The sequence below is a fragment of the Lissotriton helveticus genome, chromosome 4_1, assembly GCF_964261635.1.
Source record: "Lissotriton helveticus chromosome 4_1, aLisHel1.1, whole genome shotgun sequence".
In the NCBI taxonomy this organism is placed as follows: domain Eukaryota; kingdom Metazoa; phylum Chordata; class Amphibia; order Caudata; family Salamandridae; genus Lissotriton; species Lissotriton helveticus.
Window position 1 is genome coordinate 1,052,978,595 of NC_136063.1, and position 15,854 is coordinate 1,052,994,448.

A 15,854-nucleotide genomic window follows, 5' to 3' on the forward strand; every position below is an offset into this window, starting at 1 on the left:
CCACCCTCGCCCGAAACCCACCAATTGACACCACCGACACGGACACCGCCGCCCGCAACCTCAGGCATTGGATCGACGACTGCGCCAACACTCACGCCTTGATTAAGAAACCCTCTAACAGACGCACCGACAGAAAAGCCACCTTGTTCACCGCTGACCTCCAGGCATGTAAGCTGGCCTGCCGCAGGCTCGAGAAGAAGTGGCACCATGAACAGACACCGGACAGCAATGCAGCCTACAAGAGCGCCATCCGCAGACACCACCAACTCATCCGTACCGCCAAAAGGACCTCCTTCAAAGAACGCATCGACAACAATGCACACAACAGCAAAGAGCTCTTCAACATCGTGGAGGAACTATCCAACCCCCAGCTCCAGTGACATATGGTCATCGCAAGACCTCCGCGACTCCCTAGCCACCTTCTTTCACCGCAAGATCGCTGACATCCACGACAGCTTCAACAGACACGCCCCCCGACAGCCACCGACACCTCAGACTCACCGCCCCCCAGCCACACCGACCCCCTGCTCTCCTGGACCAATGTCAATAACGACAACACCATCAAAATCATGAACACCAACCACTCCGGCTCACCATCAGACCCCTGCCCGCACCACATCTTCAACAAAGCAAGCTCCACCATCGCACCTCATCTCCGCAAGATCATCAACAACTCCTTCGAAACCACCCCCTTCCCGGAGGGCTGGAAGCACGCCAAGATCAACGCCTTACTCAAGAAACCCAAGGTGGACCCCAAGGACCTCAAGAACTTCCCGCCCTACTCCCGTTCCCGGCGAAAGTCATCGAGAAGATTGTCAGCAGGCAACTGACCTCCATCCTGGAAGAGAAAAACATCCTGGACCCGTCCCAATCCGTATTCTGCAGCAACCACAGCACTGAAACAGCCCTCATCCCCGCAACCGACGACATCAGGGCCCTGCTGGACAACGGAGAAACCGCGGCCCTCATCCTCCTGGACCTTTCGGCTGCCTTCAACACCGTCTGCCACAACACCCTACGCACACGCCTCCACAACACAGGGATCCACGGCAAAGCCCTGGACTGGACCACCTCCTTCCTCACCGGCAGAACCCAGTGTCCGACTCCCTCCATTCCGATCTAAAGACACCAAGATCATCTGAGGCGTACCCCAAGGATCGTCCCTCCGTGCAACACTCTTCAACGTCTATATGGCACCGCTCGTCAACATCGTCCGATTGCACAACCTCAATATCATCTCATATGCCGACGACACCCAACTGATCCTCTCCCTCACCAAGGCCACCGCCAAAACCAACCTCAACGAAGGAATGAAGGCCATCGCTGAATGGATGAAGAAAAGCTTCCTGAAACTGAACTCTGACAACACGGAGGTACTCCACATCGGATCCACCCTCTCCGCCTGGGACGACTCATAGTGGCCGGCCGCGCTGAGAGCTGCACCAACGCCCACTGACAGCACACGCAACCTGGATGTCATCCTGGACTCATCGCTGTCTATGACCCAGCAAGTCAACGCAGTCTCTCCTCCTCCTGCTTCAACACCCTCCACATGCTCCGCAAGATCTACAGATGGATCCCCACAGGAACCAGAAGGCCGGTCACCCAGGCCCTCGTCCGCGCAGGCCGGACTACGGCAACGCCCTCTACACAGAAACCTTAGCCAAACTCCAGAAATGACTACAACTCATACAGAACCCCTCTGCACGCCTCATCCTCGACATCCCCCTCCGCAGCCACATCACAGCCCACCTGAAAGACCTGCACTGGCTCCCCCTCAACAAGAGGATCATCTTCAAGCTCCTCACCCATGCTCACAAAGCACTCCACAACGCTGGACCAGCGTACCTCAACGAACGACTCATCTTCTCCATCCTGAACCGCCAGCTTCGCTCCTCTGACCTCGCCACCGTCCCCCACATCTGACGAGCGACCACCTGCGGCAGATCATTCTCCCACCTCGCCGCCAAGACTTGGAACACCCTCCCCATCCGCCTGCAACAGACCCAGGACCTGCTGACCTTCAGAAGACTTCTCAAGACCTGGCTGTTCGAGCAGTAGCAGCATCCCCCCAAACTGACTCCCCTCAGCGCCTTGAAACCCTCACGGGTGAGTAGTGCGCTCTACAAATGGATTGATTGATTGATTGATTGAGAGCCTTAAAAGTATGATCATTACTTAAAGGACTAATGAAATGACAATAAAAATGTTTTATAAAAAAAAGAAAAATTATGATCATGGGTCTCCCATAAAAACTGAGAAGAAAATGAGATGTCTTAGTAACTTGTCTTCTATTTACCTACCGACAGGTTCCTAAGAGGGGTTGTGCTACAACCCATTTAAACTTCTGTTTGGACATCCAGTTAGGGGTCTATTAATCCTAGTTAAAGAAGGGTAGGAGCAACCTCTCAGACCGCCTAAACGGGACATAATAGACCATGTATTGGGCCTGTATTTTCGCATGGCTGAGTACATGAAGAAGGTCAGCAAAAACTTTGAGGCCAGCCAGGAACCTCAAAATGCTTGGCATGGCCAAAAGGCTGTGCTGACTGTTTATCAGCCAGGATAGAAGTCTGGATGTTGGAGCCTGTGGCCCATCGGGTCTGCAGGGCAAGTGGAGTGCCACACACAACATACTTGAAAAGAAAGGTGAAGTCACCTACTTAGTTTACCTAGACACTCCAAGATGTCCCCACAGGATACTACATGTGAACCGCCTGAAACGTTTTCTTAACTGGGCTGACATGAGCTTCCTTATGGCTACTAAGGAGGGACAGGAGGAAGAGAATGACCTTCTCCCTGATATCCTCTCACAGAACCCCATTGATGGAGTAGTCTTGGCAGACATTTTCACTGATCAAAGCAAGATGATAGCAGACAAGTACTCAGTCAGTGTCCTGGTTTCTTTTCTTTGGCACCTAGTCAGACCACCTGGTGTACCCATTTAATGGACATGGATTACAACCTGCCTGTGAAGACTACAATTTACAGACCGCCTGACCATGTCTGAGATTACATTAGGACAGAGGTCCAAAAGATGCTGGAATTGGGGAGTTTTGAGCCTTCAGATAGCCCTTGGGCTAGCCCTGTAGTCCTTGTGCCGGAACCTCACATCCAGGATGGTAAGAGAGAGATGAGGTTCTGTGTTGACTACCAAGGCCTCAAGGCAGTCACTAGGACGGCTGCCCACCCTATTAAAAGGGTAGATGAACTTATTGCCTCAGTCATGTTTCTGAGTACATTTGAAATGACTGCTGGCTACTGGCAAATCAGACTAGCTGAGGATGCCAAGCCAAAGACAGCATTTCAACCCCCAGTGGGCATTATCAATTTGTGATGTCTTTTGGTTTGAGAAACGCACCTGCCACATTTTAGAGGCCGGTGAACAAAGTCTTAACGGGTCTGGAAACCTATAGTGCAGCATATCTAGGTGATATAGCGGTCTTTAGCTCCACCTGGGAGGATCACCTGGTCAACTTCAGAAATGTACTCGAGGCCCTGCAAAAGGCAGGCCTCACTATCAAGTCCAGTAAGTGCCATATAGGGCAGAGCAAGGTTGTGTACTTGGGCCACCTTGTAGGTGGAGGCCAGGTTCAACTATTGGAGAGCACAATTCCGACCATCATGGACTGTATTGTTCCCACTGCCCAGACACTGGTCAGAACTTTCCTGGACCTGACTGGGTATGGCAGAGGATTTGTTAAAGGTTTTGGGTCCATAGGGACACCCCTTAATCTCCCCTCCAAGAAAATACCTAAGAAGTTTCAGTGGACAGTTAGCTGCTAGAAGGCATTTGTAGACCTTAAGCAGGCCATGTGCGCTACAGTAGTTCTGCAAAGTCCTTACTACTCCAAACCATAGATTGTCTTCACTGTGGTCTGGGCCTTGAAGAAGTTGATGCCATGCATGTTTGGTACTCACTTTACTGTTCAGACAGACCATAAGCCCCTCTTATGGCTCAAACAGACGAAGGGTGAAAACCATACATTTTTGAGGTGTTCCATTTTACTACAGGGCATGGACTTTTCAGTGGAACAGAGACCTCTGATTAACCATGCGAAAATAAATGGGCTTTCCAGACGTTTCCACTTAGAAAATGAAGACTCAACTGGTCAAGGTTGGTTTCATATCCTTACGCTTGGAGAGGTGTTGTGTAGGAAAGTAGGCTCTGCTTTCATGGTTACCTCCACTTTTTGCCTGGTGTCCATGTGTTTTGACTGTAGATTGCTGTCATCCTGATAATCAGGACTCCAGCATCTGTACTCGCTCTCCCAAAATGGCTTTGGTGAGTACTTTTGTACCTCCACAATTAGCTACCGGTGTACCCTTTATAGGTCCTCAGTATATGGTACTAAGGTACTCGGGCATAGGTACACCATGGTCTCCCATGGGCTGCAGCATGCATTGCGCCATCCATGGGAGTCCACTTCAACTCTGACTACAGGCCTGCCATTGCAGCCTGTGTGAGATGATGCGTGCACCTCTCATGACGGGTGTAGGTTTTCTTCTATCTGAGGTCACTTCAGTTAAAACCTACACGTCCCCCCTATCAAAGTCCAGGGGACAGACTGGTCCATAGAGGCAGAGGTCAGTAGTACCGATGTGATTCGCCCCCTCGCCTACTCGTCCTGAACTCCTGCAGTTTGAGAGGAGCTGGCAAACAGAGGTCTGTACAAGTGTTCCGAATAGGACGACGGGATGAAGGCTCTCTGGACAATCTCCGACCCACAGTGATGGATCTTGAAGCGAGGATCAAGAGCCTCACGGCTAAAGTCCATGAACTTGAAAACAGGGCAGAAATCTCTGCGGGGCAGTTGTGCTGCAACAATATCTGTATTGTTGGCTTTCCTGAGGGCGCTCCCATTACAGAGCGGGAAATACGAGGAGCTATCCAGTGAAGCTGCCATAAGTAAGGCCCCGGGTTTGGATGGATTGCCTGTCAAATTTTAAAGGTTACTAAATGCCTACTGGTTTCCAGGTTGTTGGAGCTATACATGGCCGTCCTGGCAGAGGGACGGCACCCGCTTATGCTTCGTGAGGTGTTGCTGGTCTCACTCCTAAAACCAGGTAGAGATTCCACGGAAATGGCGTCATACCGACCATTGTACATGCTAGGAACAGACTACACAATACTTAGCAAGAATATCGCAGTGAGGCTGCATGAGCATCTCCTTGTCTGGTCCATCCACATCAAACTGGTTTCATACTGGGCAGGTCCACCACACTTACATACGTAGACTCCACCGGGTGCTAGATGGTGGCTACCCAATGGCCTGTTGCAGCATCCGTAGTGTTGGACATAGAGAAAGTGTTTGACACCATCGTCTCTGGATATATATTTACGACCTTAACAGTTATGGGCACAGATGGTAAGTTAGAGACTCATAAGGCTCCTCTATTCGGAACCTATGGCGCTAGTGAAGATAGGGCAATGTGTTTCGGTCTCTTTTCCAGTGAGCAGAGGCACGCATCAGGGGTGTCCTCTTTTCCCTCTCCTGTTCACTCTATAGATGGGCCCGCAAGTACAGATTCTCAGACAGCAGGGCCAAGTGTGGGTATTCCACTGGAAAGGGGTATTGCAAGTAGTGTCCTTATACGTGGACGGGTGTCTGGTGCACAGGGTTTGCGAAATACAAGGTCATAATACCCAGGAACTGGGATGTCACAAAATAAAGGGTGGCATGTGGGGCAGGTGTGCCGATGGACTGGAAGGACTAGAATAAGACTGCTGCTTATGTGGCTTCTTCTTTAAAAAACTTCTCTTGTTACACTCAATGAACCAGTAGCTCCTGTTAGACCCGGAGAAGATTGACATGTGACCATGTTGCCTTGACATGTGTAATTTGTCAGCAATACTGATCTGCAAACTGTATTAAGCAAGGAAAAAAACCAACTAATAATGATGGGTAAAAAAGAAAATCTTTTTTGGGTCATGTTTTAATACATGTGTAGTTTTTCACATTTCAGTTACTTCACGACAGCTTCATGACCGATAACTCTGTCCCAGTCAATTCACTACTAGACTCAGAGGTTTTGTCAGGCAAAATCCCAACCAGGTCTTTCCAAGAAGGTGTCTTTATTTCCGGGTAAAGTATTCATCCTAGGGTGTAACTGCTTGATATGCTGACTGTAAATCCATTGATAGGAGAGTATCTATCTGCTGACCACATTGTTGCAGTTGCACTGGCTGCATGCATAGCAATCGGCCTGTCTCATTGCGTAGGACTACAGTGCTTTTTTGATCATTTCTCTTTTGCAGTTGTGCGTCAAGTAGTCTCTTCTCGCTATGTTTCTATAGCCTCCATCTTAGCTTAGTAAGAAGGTATTCAGCATCAGTAGTAATAACTAAATAAATTGAGGGAGAACTTTTATCTCACATTGTTGCTGTAGTAGTGGCATCAGTGCTGCATTGTTTTGGGGTGTCTGGGTTACTAATTACGTTTTGCAGTTTAATTTGTTCTTTCTTGGACTCTTACCATGGTAGGGCAGTCCCAAGCGGAGGTTTACCCATGTGGCTTTTCCCATTGCCTGCAATAAATGGGTTGACGTTTTCAAGCCTTGTTTCTCTTGTTTGTGAAGAGTAATTTGGGCATATTGGGTCTTTTATTCTCCTGTGAGTTTTGTAGTTAGCAGTCTCTGTACCCCGCAGCACTGATGGTAGGGAGAGAGAAACTAGATTGAGAATTTGTCTTATTGGATATTGGTTTAACATAGCACCTTCAAGAATGTCGCTGCAAGTGATACGACAACAGCCTTATAATTGAACCACATACATGTATCATGAGCTCTTTACAGAAGGGTATGTTATTTATCCTTAGGGTGTGGTAGGCACCACATGTTATTCTGATACTTGCCTGTCACATTATCATTAAGTAGAACCCTGTAATTGTTCATGTCTAATCAACCCAATATATCAAGGATATTTCTAGGAATAGCATAGATATGGAGGAAATCAATAGTAAACTACAGGTAATAGCTTCACAATTCAACCCAGTGATTAAATTAGTGTCAGTTTTTGCATTTTTGTTATTTCCTACAGACCGCATTTAGCTTGATGTTTGTGAAAGACCCCTTGTGCCCCATACCAAAACTTTGAGTGCTTATGGCTATCCCACTGCTTACCATTGGCTAGCTTTCTTGTCACTTTCATTTGCTTCTTATTCCATGGCTTTCCCTTACTGTTATTTGCTTCTCCACTGGTCCACTGGAGCATAGCGTTTTTGCCATCCTTTTGATGGGCGGCTGGGTTCTGTCCTTCCACTGCTCTCATTCATGGAACCTTGTTTTCATTTTTTCATTAGCACTACATAAGAGTCAAGTGCTCGAAAAATCAAAAAATTGTTACTAGACCGGCAGACCTAGTAACTTAACAAATGTACTCAACCTAACTGTAATGCACTTAACTTCTGTGAGCAAATGTTTCAAGTCCGCAAGATTTAAAGGAATTTGTATTGCTCATTCACTTTGTGAGAAATAAAGATGCCTTTAAAGCTTGCTATCTTGTCAATCAATCAATCAGGTGTTTGTTAAGCGTGACTACTCCTCCGTCAAGGGTCTCAAGGCGCTGGGGGTCACATGTTCCAGTCCATCAAGCAGGGGGTCTGTCGAAGAGCCAAGTTTTGAGGTTTCTTGCGAAGATGGGGAGCGATGTTGTCTGTCTGAGGTGGAGCGGAAGGTCGTTCCAGGCTCTGGCCGCAAGGAAGGAGAAGGAGCGGCCTCCTGATCTGGTCTTTCTGGTGCGGGGGACCACGGCGTAGGAGAGCTGGGCTGATTGCAGGGTCCTTTGGGGTGCGTGGAATTTGAATTGGCTGTTGAGGTTTGCTGGTCCGGTGTTGTGGAGGGATTTGTGAGCAAGGGTGTGCATCTTGAAGTTGTTCTGGCGGTCTATTTTGAGCTCCAAGTCCAGGATGATTCCCACGTTGCGTGCGTGGTCCGTGTGGGTGGGTGGGCTTCCGAAGGCGGGGGGCCACCAGGTGCCGTTCCAGGCGTCGGGAGTTGGGCCCATGAGGAGTACTTCTGTTTTGTTGGTGTTTAGTTGTAGGCAGCTGTTTTTCATCCATTTGGCGATGGCTTTCATGCCTTCTCGAAAGTTGTGTCTGGCGGTGTTGGGTTCGTTAGATAGGGAGCGGATGAGTTGGGTGTCATCTGCGTATGCAACAATGTTGAGTCCGTAGGTTCTGATGGTGGGTGCAAGCTGAGCCATGTAGACATTGAAGAGCTTAGGGAGGACCCCTGGGGAACATGGTAGGGGGGAGTCTGACCCGCTGCGTTCTGCTGGAGAGGAAGGAGCAGATCCAGTCGAGGGCCTTTTCTTGGATCCCTGCGTCGTGGAGTCTGTGTATTAGGGTGCGGTGAGAGACTGTGTCGAACGCGGCTGAACGGTCGAGGAGGATGAGGGCTCCTGTTTCTCCTTTGTCCAGTAGAGTGCGGATGTCGTCTGTTGCGGCGAGGAGGGTGGTTTCCGTACTGTGGTTTTTTCTGAAGCCGGATTGGGAGGAGTCGAGGATGTTGTGCTCTTCGATAAATGTTGCCAGTTGGCTGTTGATGGCTTTCTCAATGACTTTCGCTGAGAACTGGAGCAGGGAGATGGGTCTGTAGGTTTTGAGGTCGGTGGGGTCCACCAAGGGTTTCTTCAGGAGGGGGTGGATCTTGGCGTGCTTCCAGTCTTTGGGGAAGGAGGCGGTTGTTAGTGTGGCAGAGCATGGGTGCGATGGTGTCGGCGGCTCTGTTGAAAATGTGGTGGGGGCAGGGGTCCGTGGGGGCCCCAGAGTGGATTGACTTCATCGTCTTCAGTGTGTCCTTGGTGGTGAGGGCTGTCCAGTTGTCGATCGCTGGCTTCAGGGTGTCTGGTTGGTTGGTGAGGGTTCAGTGTGTTGGTTGTCTCCATCAAAGTTGTCGTAGATGGTTTTTATTTTGTGGTGGAAAATGGTGATGAGTTTGTTGCAGAGGTCCTGTCAGGGACGGATGTTGGTGGACTCGCTAGTGGGTTGGGCGAACTCCTTGATGATGTTGAAGAGCTCTTTGCTGTTGTGTGCATGAGTGGAGATTCTGTCTTCAATCGCTTTTTCCCTCGTTTTTCTGATGACTTGGTGGTGGTCTTTGGTGGGCGGCTCTGAAGTTGTTGTGTGCTTCTGTGGATTTGGTGTTCCTCCAAGCCTTTTTGATTCGGCGGCAAGCCTGTCTGGACTCTCGAAGTTCGGTGGTAAACCATTTAGCTTTCTTGGCGTGGGGGGGTGTTGTTTTTCTTGAGGTGGGCTATGGTGTTGACACTGTCTGAGATCCACCTGTGCAGGGTTTGGGCTGCGATTTTGGGGTCGTTTTCCGCGATGGTTGGGGTGGAGTTGCTGAGTGATGAGGTTAGCTGGTAGTTGGTGATTCTGGTCCAGTTTCTTCGTGGGAGCAGGTGCTGGTGTCTGTGGATGGTGGGTGTTCTGAAGGTGAAAAGGACGCATTGGTGGTCAGTCCACAGGAGATCGGTGTTGTGGCTGAAGGTGAAGGAGTTTCCTGTTGTGAAGAGGGGGTTCGAGGGTGTGTCCTGCTGAGTGCGTGGGTTCGGTCACGATCTGGCGGAGCCCAGTGTTGTGGAGTTTGTCCAGGAGGGATGTGGTGCTAGGGTCCAGTTGGTTGTCGAGGTGGAAGTTGAGGTCTCAGTAGGGTGTAGTTGGTGGAAGCGATGGCATGTGGGGAGATGATGTCCATGATGGGGTTGGTGAAAAGTCCGCGGGGTCCAGGGGGTGGTAGATGAGGGTTTCTCGGAGGGTGGAGGTAGGGCTGGCCAGTATTTTGAAGTGAAGGTGTTCCATCAGGTCTGTGGGCTCGTCGGGGAGTCTGCTTAAGCGGAGGGTGGATTTGTGGACGATGGCGATTCCTCCTCCTGGGCAGGTGGGGCGGTCCTTCCTGGAGATCTTGTATTCTTGGGTCCTGAGATGGTGTTGGTCCAGTTTTCGGTTATGAATGCTATGTCCGGATTGGTGCTGTTGGGGAGGTCCCAGATTTCGGTGGCGTGTTTGTGGAGGGATCGGACGTTGAGGAGGATGCATTACTGGGTCTTCGGTTTGGTTGTGTTCTTGCGGGCGGGTTGCGCTGGGTCCGGGGTCTTGGCGGTGCTGCAGGTGTGCCGGCAGCGGTGACAGCTGAAGGGTCCGTGGGTGTCGGCTGGTGATGCTAGCTTGCAGTTGTTGTTGCGGCCTGGGTTGAGAGCGTGGAGTGCCGCTGGGTCATAGCGTTGGCGGTGTGGAGATTCAGGGTTCCTGGCGCTGGTTGCGGACGGGTGCCGATAGGCTTGCCTTTGGCGCGGCCGCACTGTGTCCGCCATTATGTAGGGGTTGGGAGGGCTGGACAGCTGTGAGGCGGGAGCGGGGAGGGGAGCGGGTTTAGGCTGGTCTCCGGCAGCGAAAAACGGGCGGAAAAAGGCAAAAGGAAAAAGGCAAAAAGAGAGGAAAAGTGCAAATGGGATGAGGGGAAAATTAGTGAAAACGGATGAAAGACCCAGAAGGAGAGTGAAGGGGGAGCTTGAAATGAGGGGAAAATGAGTGAAAACGGAGGAAAGACACATAAGGAGAGTAAAAGGGGGAGATAGAAATGAGGGGATAAACGACTGAAAAAGGAGAGAAAAAGCAGAGCAAGAGAAAGGAGACCGGTCCACTGGACCACCAGCGATGAGGCGCAGGTAAAAACTACGGGTGGAGGAGGGCCTCGAACACCAACACTCGAGAGTGCAGGGGCTCGGGGGAAGGCCTCACTTAATGGCGGAGCTGCGAGGGAGGGAGAGCAATTTCAGTGGTCTTGCTCCACATCAGAAGTCTACAGGTTCATAGACTGGCTTGCTTCCTAAGGCATCAAAGTTGGCAAAGCAACATGCCAGTGGGACCATTTTGGCAAATGGTTTATCATCATAAAAGATTGTAGAAACAGTGTTCTGAGCAAACTTCACTATCAAATCCCTTGTTCGTGACCGAAAGCTAGAAAATTTGAAACATTCAAATCTACCAATGGCCAACTCAGAGCCAATAACTACTGTCTGGAAGTAACAGGCTCTATCACTGGTTCTGTGTTAAGCACACTTCTTAGCTTCACAGCTGAGAGTGACATATGCACTGTTCCTCTCTGGCATTTTGCATGTGTTGAGAAGACCATGAAACCACTAGACTGGTGCCCCAGGCACACCACCTCACAAAAAGGCATTTCTGAACGAAAAAAAAATCACAATTGCGCTGCTTTCAGAGGCAGAGGTCAAAGGTCAGTTTGTCTTCCTACTTGCCAGAAAGGGCGGTAGGACCTAAAAATATCTTGCCCTAATTTATTTATTTAAAATTTTTATTTTATACAATTTGTAGAGCGCGCAAATACCCGTGGGTGTCTTGGCGCTAAGGACAGCTAACAAGAACCAGAGATTGTAGACTATTGGCTGAATAGCCATGTTTTTGCCATTTTTCTGAAGACAAAAAGAGAGTTCCATAGCTTGGCTGTGGCGACAGTGAATCGTTTGTCACCCCATGATGCTGTCTTTGTGCGGAGAACCCTTAGCAGGTTTGCTGTGGATGACCGTAGAGACCTGTTAGGGATGTAAGCACCAAGGGCTTCCTTCAATAACAACAGTCCAGAATTGCGCAATGCTTTATAAGCGATGCAGAGGGCCTTGAATTTAATGCGTTTTTTTTAGTGGGAGCCAGTGATACTGTCTTGAGTATGTTTGAGATGGATTTAAACTTGGGGGTTCCTGATAAGATTCTGGATGCCGAATTCTGGACCAGCTGAAGTTTGTTGATGATTTTGCTCTGTGCATTTATGAAGAGACCGTTACAGTAGTCGATGGTAGACATGACCAAAGTACTCACTAGGGTCTTTCCAGCACTGAGTGGGAGGAAAGGTAAGATCTTTTTTTATCATTCTAAGTTTGTGGAATGAGGATGAGACCACAGAGTTGACATGAGGTATGAAGGACAGCTTGTCGTCAAATATGATGCCCAGATTCCTGACCTTAGAAACCGGGAGTGGAGGGGGTCCCAAATTGGACGGCCACCAGGAGGGGGACCAGCCAGTCCGCAATTTACCAAAGATCATTACCTCTGTTTTTTCAGAGTTAAGTTTTAAGCAATTATTGGCCATCCATATGCTGATGGCCAACATACCTTCCTGGAAATTGGCTGCTACTGCCCCTCCATCATTGTGCACCGCAAGCACCAATTATGTGTCGGCGTAAGAGGTAAGGCCCATCCTGTGTGCTTTGATGACTCTGGCCAGGTCCGACACATAGATATTAAATAGTGTTGGACTCAGTGAGGATCCTTGTGGCACGCCGCATGGGAGGGCGAGTTGTGGGGAGTTGAAAGTGCCAAGACTCACTGATTGGGTGTGGTTGGTGAGGAAGGAGGTCAGGAGGGCTCTGGCTGTGTGCCTTATACCTATCTTTGTGACACGGTTGATCAGGGTGACCTGGTCGACCGTGACAAATGCCGCTGAGAGATCCAATAGTGTGAGGACCGCTGCACCTCCTTGATCCAGTATTGTCCTGATCTCCTCTGATGTCTTAATAAGTGCTGTTTCTGTTCCATGCCCCTTGCGGAAACCAAATTGCGTGTCATTTAGGAGGTTGTTTTCTTCAATATATGTGGATAGTTGAGAATTCATGACCTTTTCGAAAATGTTTGCTGGGAATGGGAGGCTAGCTATGGGTCTGTAATTCTTTGTATCGGTAGGGTCAAGATTATGTTGTTTTAACAAAGGATTTTGTTATCTGGCTCGCAAATGCTAGCGGGTGAGTAGATTTTTCTAACCCTGGAGTCTGTTTTCTTGCTTGCTCCCTCCCTCCCCCCCCCCCCTCCCTCCCTCCCTAATTACTTCAACTTCAGCCATGTGTGGTGTAGTGCTTTAATGATTGTACCTCTTGTTTAATTGTAGCTAGTAAAGATTTGCTTTGGTATATTGTTTTTACTAGTTGATTATGTTTCCTGTTTTTTGTTGTTGTTATATATACAGGTCGTATCTACAAGTGCTTGTTTACTGGCTCTGTGAGCTCGCTATTAACACTGCCGTTAGACATGCTGTCAACGTAAGTATTTCTTTTCACTTAGAATAACGTTATGCTGCTCTTAAACCCATTGAATTGAGATATTTGTCAACTTTGGTACTGATTGAGTTTCATTTCAACTTGGAGGAGTAGAATGAAAAATGTTCAAACAAGTCAGTATAATAGTTGCAACATAATACACGGGGAACATAAGTCTATATTGTTGAGTATACCTTAACTGTGGTTGACTGTCTTTTCCCCAGTCATAAAAAACATGTGGAAAACCCTAAATACACTTACTCATCATTAGATTGTTAATACCTGTTCGTACAAAGACTTTTAGTTAGGAGGGACAGGTAAGTGATTTGATCATTGAGGTAGAACTCCACTCGTCCTTCCTCTAGTTGGTGCAAGTGGCAAGCACATTTTGAATTTGCTCTTTCTACAACTTCTGATTTTTGCTGCTTTGAAATTTTGATGTTGTAAATAAATGATCATTGAATGTTAATGGAATCAGCCATGTTACCCCACCCCATTTCCCCAGTTTAACCCGCTCACTCCAATCTACCCCAATGTATTCACGCCACTTTACTGCAATCTACCCCGAACAACCCTAGTTCTATCTACCCCACACCAATCTACTCCACCCCAATCTATCATGCTAATCTGCCCAACTCCCCCATTCACATCTACCCCACTCCATTCTACCCCATTCAACGTTACCCCACCCCACTAACTTTTAGCCATTCAGAACAGAAGCCACAGTGGTCTACATAATAGCTGAAACACATCTCCGAAACCAATAGCTCTCGCATAGGTGAGAGCTATTGGCATGCCGATGCTTGTTTTTCTTCTTGGGAGAAAACCAGGTATGTGCATGAGTCTGCTAATTCTAAGTAAGAAGCAGATCTGTGGGATTCTAAACCTATATCGGTTTCTCTGTATTGCGACGCACACTGACCCTAAACAGACCCTAAATCATGCAAGGTGTCAAACAATCTTGTATGATATATTAATGTTTTGTCAAATGTAAATAGGTTTGAATAGTGGGTGGGTGCTTCTGGGGGAGGCAATGGCACCCAAGTTCCTCAGGAGAGACAAAAGTCCATGTAATTAAAATAGTCCCCAAGCACTCTTGATGTTGTAATCGTCAATAGTTGAACATCTTGAAGTCGATCAATAACCATAGATTAGAATTGCAATTCTTGATGTTCAGATTCTTCCACAGCACTAGCTAACACCTGTTTCATCACTGGACTATCCAAAACACTACTTATTTGAAACTATTGGTATATTGAATTAAAGTTAACTTACATTGTGTGATGGTGGGATAAATATCCATATATTCTAATCCAAAATGTGATTTCCATATATAATACAGTATCCGGTCATATTTCTTGTATATAACACAACACAGATGGTGACACATGTGAATAGAAATATATATAGATTCAAAATTGTGTATTATGAAATAAAGCACACAGTTTCGCACCTTTTACAAAATTAAACTTTCAAAGCTTGTGTATTGCTAGTTTATAATATTCCGTAAGACAATATCACAATAGATGTATGAACAACCTTATGCCCCCAAGACTGACCTAATTTCATAATCCTACTGTGTCAAAACAGGTCTATATCCTTACGGTAGCTCGGTTATGTAGATTGAATAAAGTAGACTCACCTATTCAAGGTGTATTGTATTTTTTAATGTTGCGTATGCCTGAAATAAACAATATTGAATTACAAAGAAAAGCTAGGAATTATAAAAGCAAACCAAGGTAACACATAATATAAAAATTAATTCTAGATTGAGTTGTCTGACAGTTTAAACATAGTCACCAAAATGTAAGAATTCACTCGCAGTGGGTGTTCATGATCGGCACTGTAGATAGGTGCCAAATCGGTACAGATAAATAGAAACTATCAAAAGAAGACTATTCAGCGCGGCAACAGAAGAAAAGGTGTCATGTGAAATCGCGAGATTACCTTTGGCAAGAAATTGAAACCATGAGCTCAAATTGAGCATTATGGATCATGAAGTTAAAAGTAGTGGACTTTGGACTAAATATTGATAATGAATTACATTATTCTTTGGGTGACCCATGAAGATTATTCTTAGTGACACATCGACATATTGGCACACAAATTTATTATACCCATTTAATTTCTATCAATGCAGGTACACTGCATATTACATAACCTAAATTGCCAATAAAGGATATTTAAACATCATAACTGGGGTATTCAGATAATGGTTAAAAATGAATATTTGCACTCATGGATAATATTTGTTTTGAGTTTAGCAATTCGCAGATCGTGATCGGACAATCATCTAAAAAGTAGTGTTATAGCTGATCTTTTATTTTTAATGTTTTGAGCACTTTTGAGATAGCTGACCCCTATTGAGTGATTCTTGTGTTAGTCCTTTCTTGATGAAATTTACCAGGCCCGAATGCGGAGTTCTCGCATGACATGGTGATTCTAGTCCATTATTGGGCTATCTGGAGCTTGTTACAGTGTTTTTTTTTTTGTTTTCATTCTATAGCAACATGTAGTAGGTATGAGAAAGGAGACACCTTTTCTTCTGTTGCTATGCTGAATATTCCTCTTTTGGTAGTTTCTACTTAACTGCACCAATATGGTGCCTCTCTACTACGCCAAACAGGGACACCCTTTGTGAGTGAACATGGAGTACTCTTACGTTTGAGGGAGTTTATTTATACTTTCAGACTACTCAAACTAGGTTTAAATGTTATACTTGTGTGTTACTTTGGTTTGCCTTGTATAATTCCAAGCTTTTCTTTGTGTTTCGATATTATTTCAGTCGTACATGATAAAAATACAA

General features: G+C 47.0%; 1 protein-coding gene across 1 annotated transcript in view; it reads left to right on the plus strand.

The window, feature by feature from the left end:
- Positions 1-15,854, plus strand: part of MARCHF6 (membrane associated ring-CH-type finger 6) — a 1,360,950-nt gene that overhangs the window by 133,595 nt on the left and 1,211,501 nt on the right. Inside the window, exon 5 of the mRNA XM_078687648.1 lies at positions 12,979-13,051. Within this exon, the coding sequence (XP_078543774.1) occupies positions 12,979-13,051 (73 nt within the window). The remainder of the gene's footprint in view (positions 1-12,978; positions 13,052-15,854) is intronic.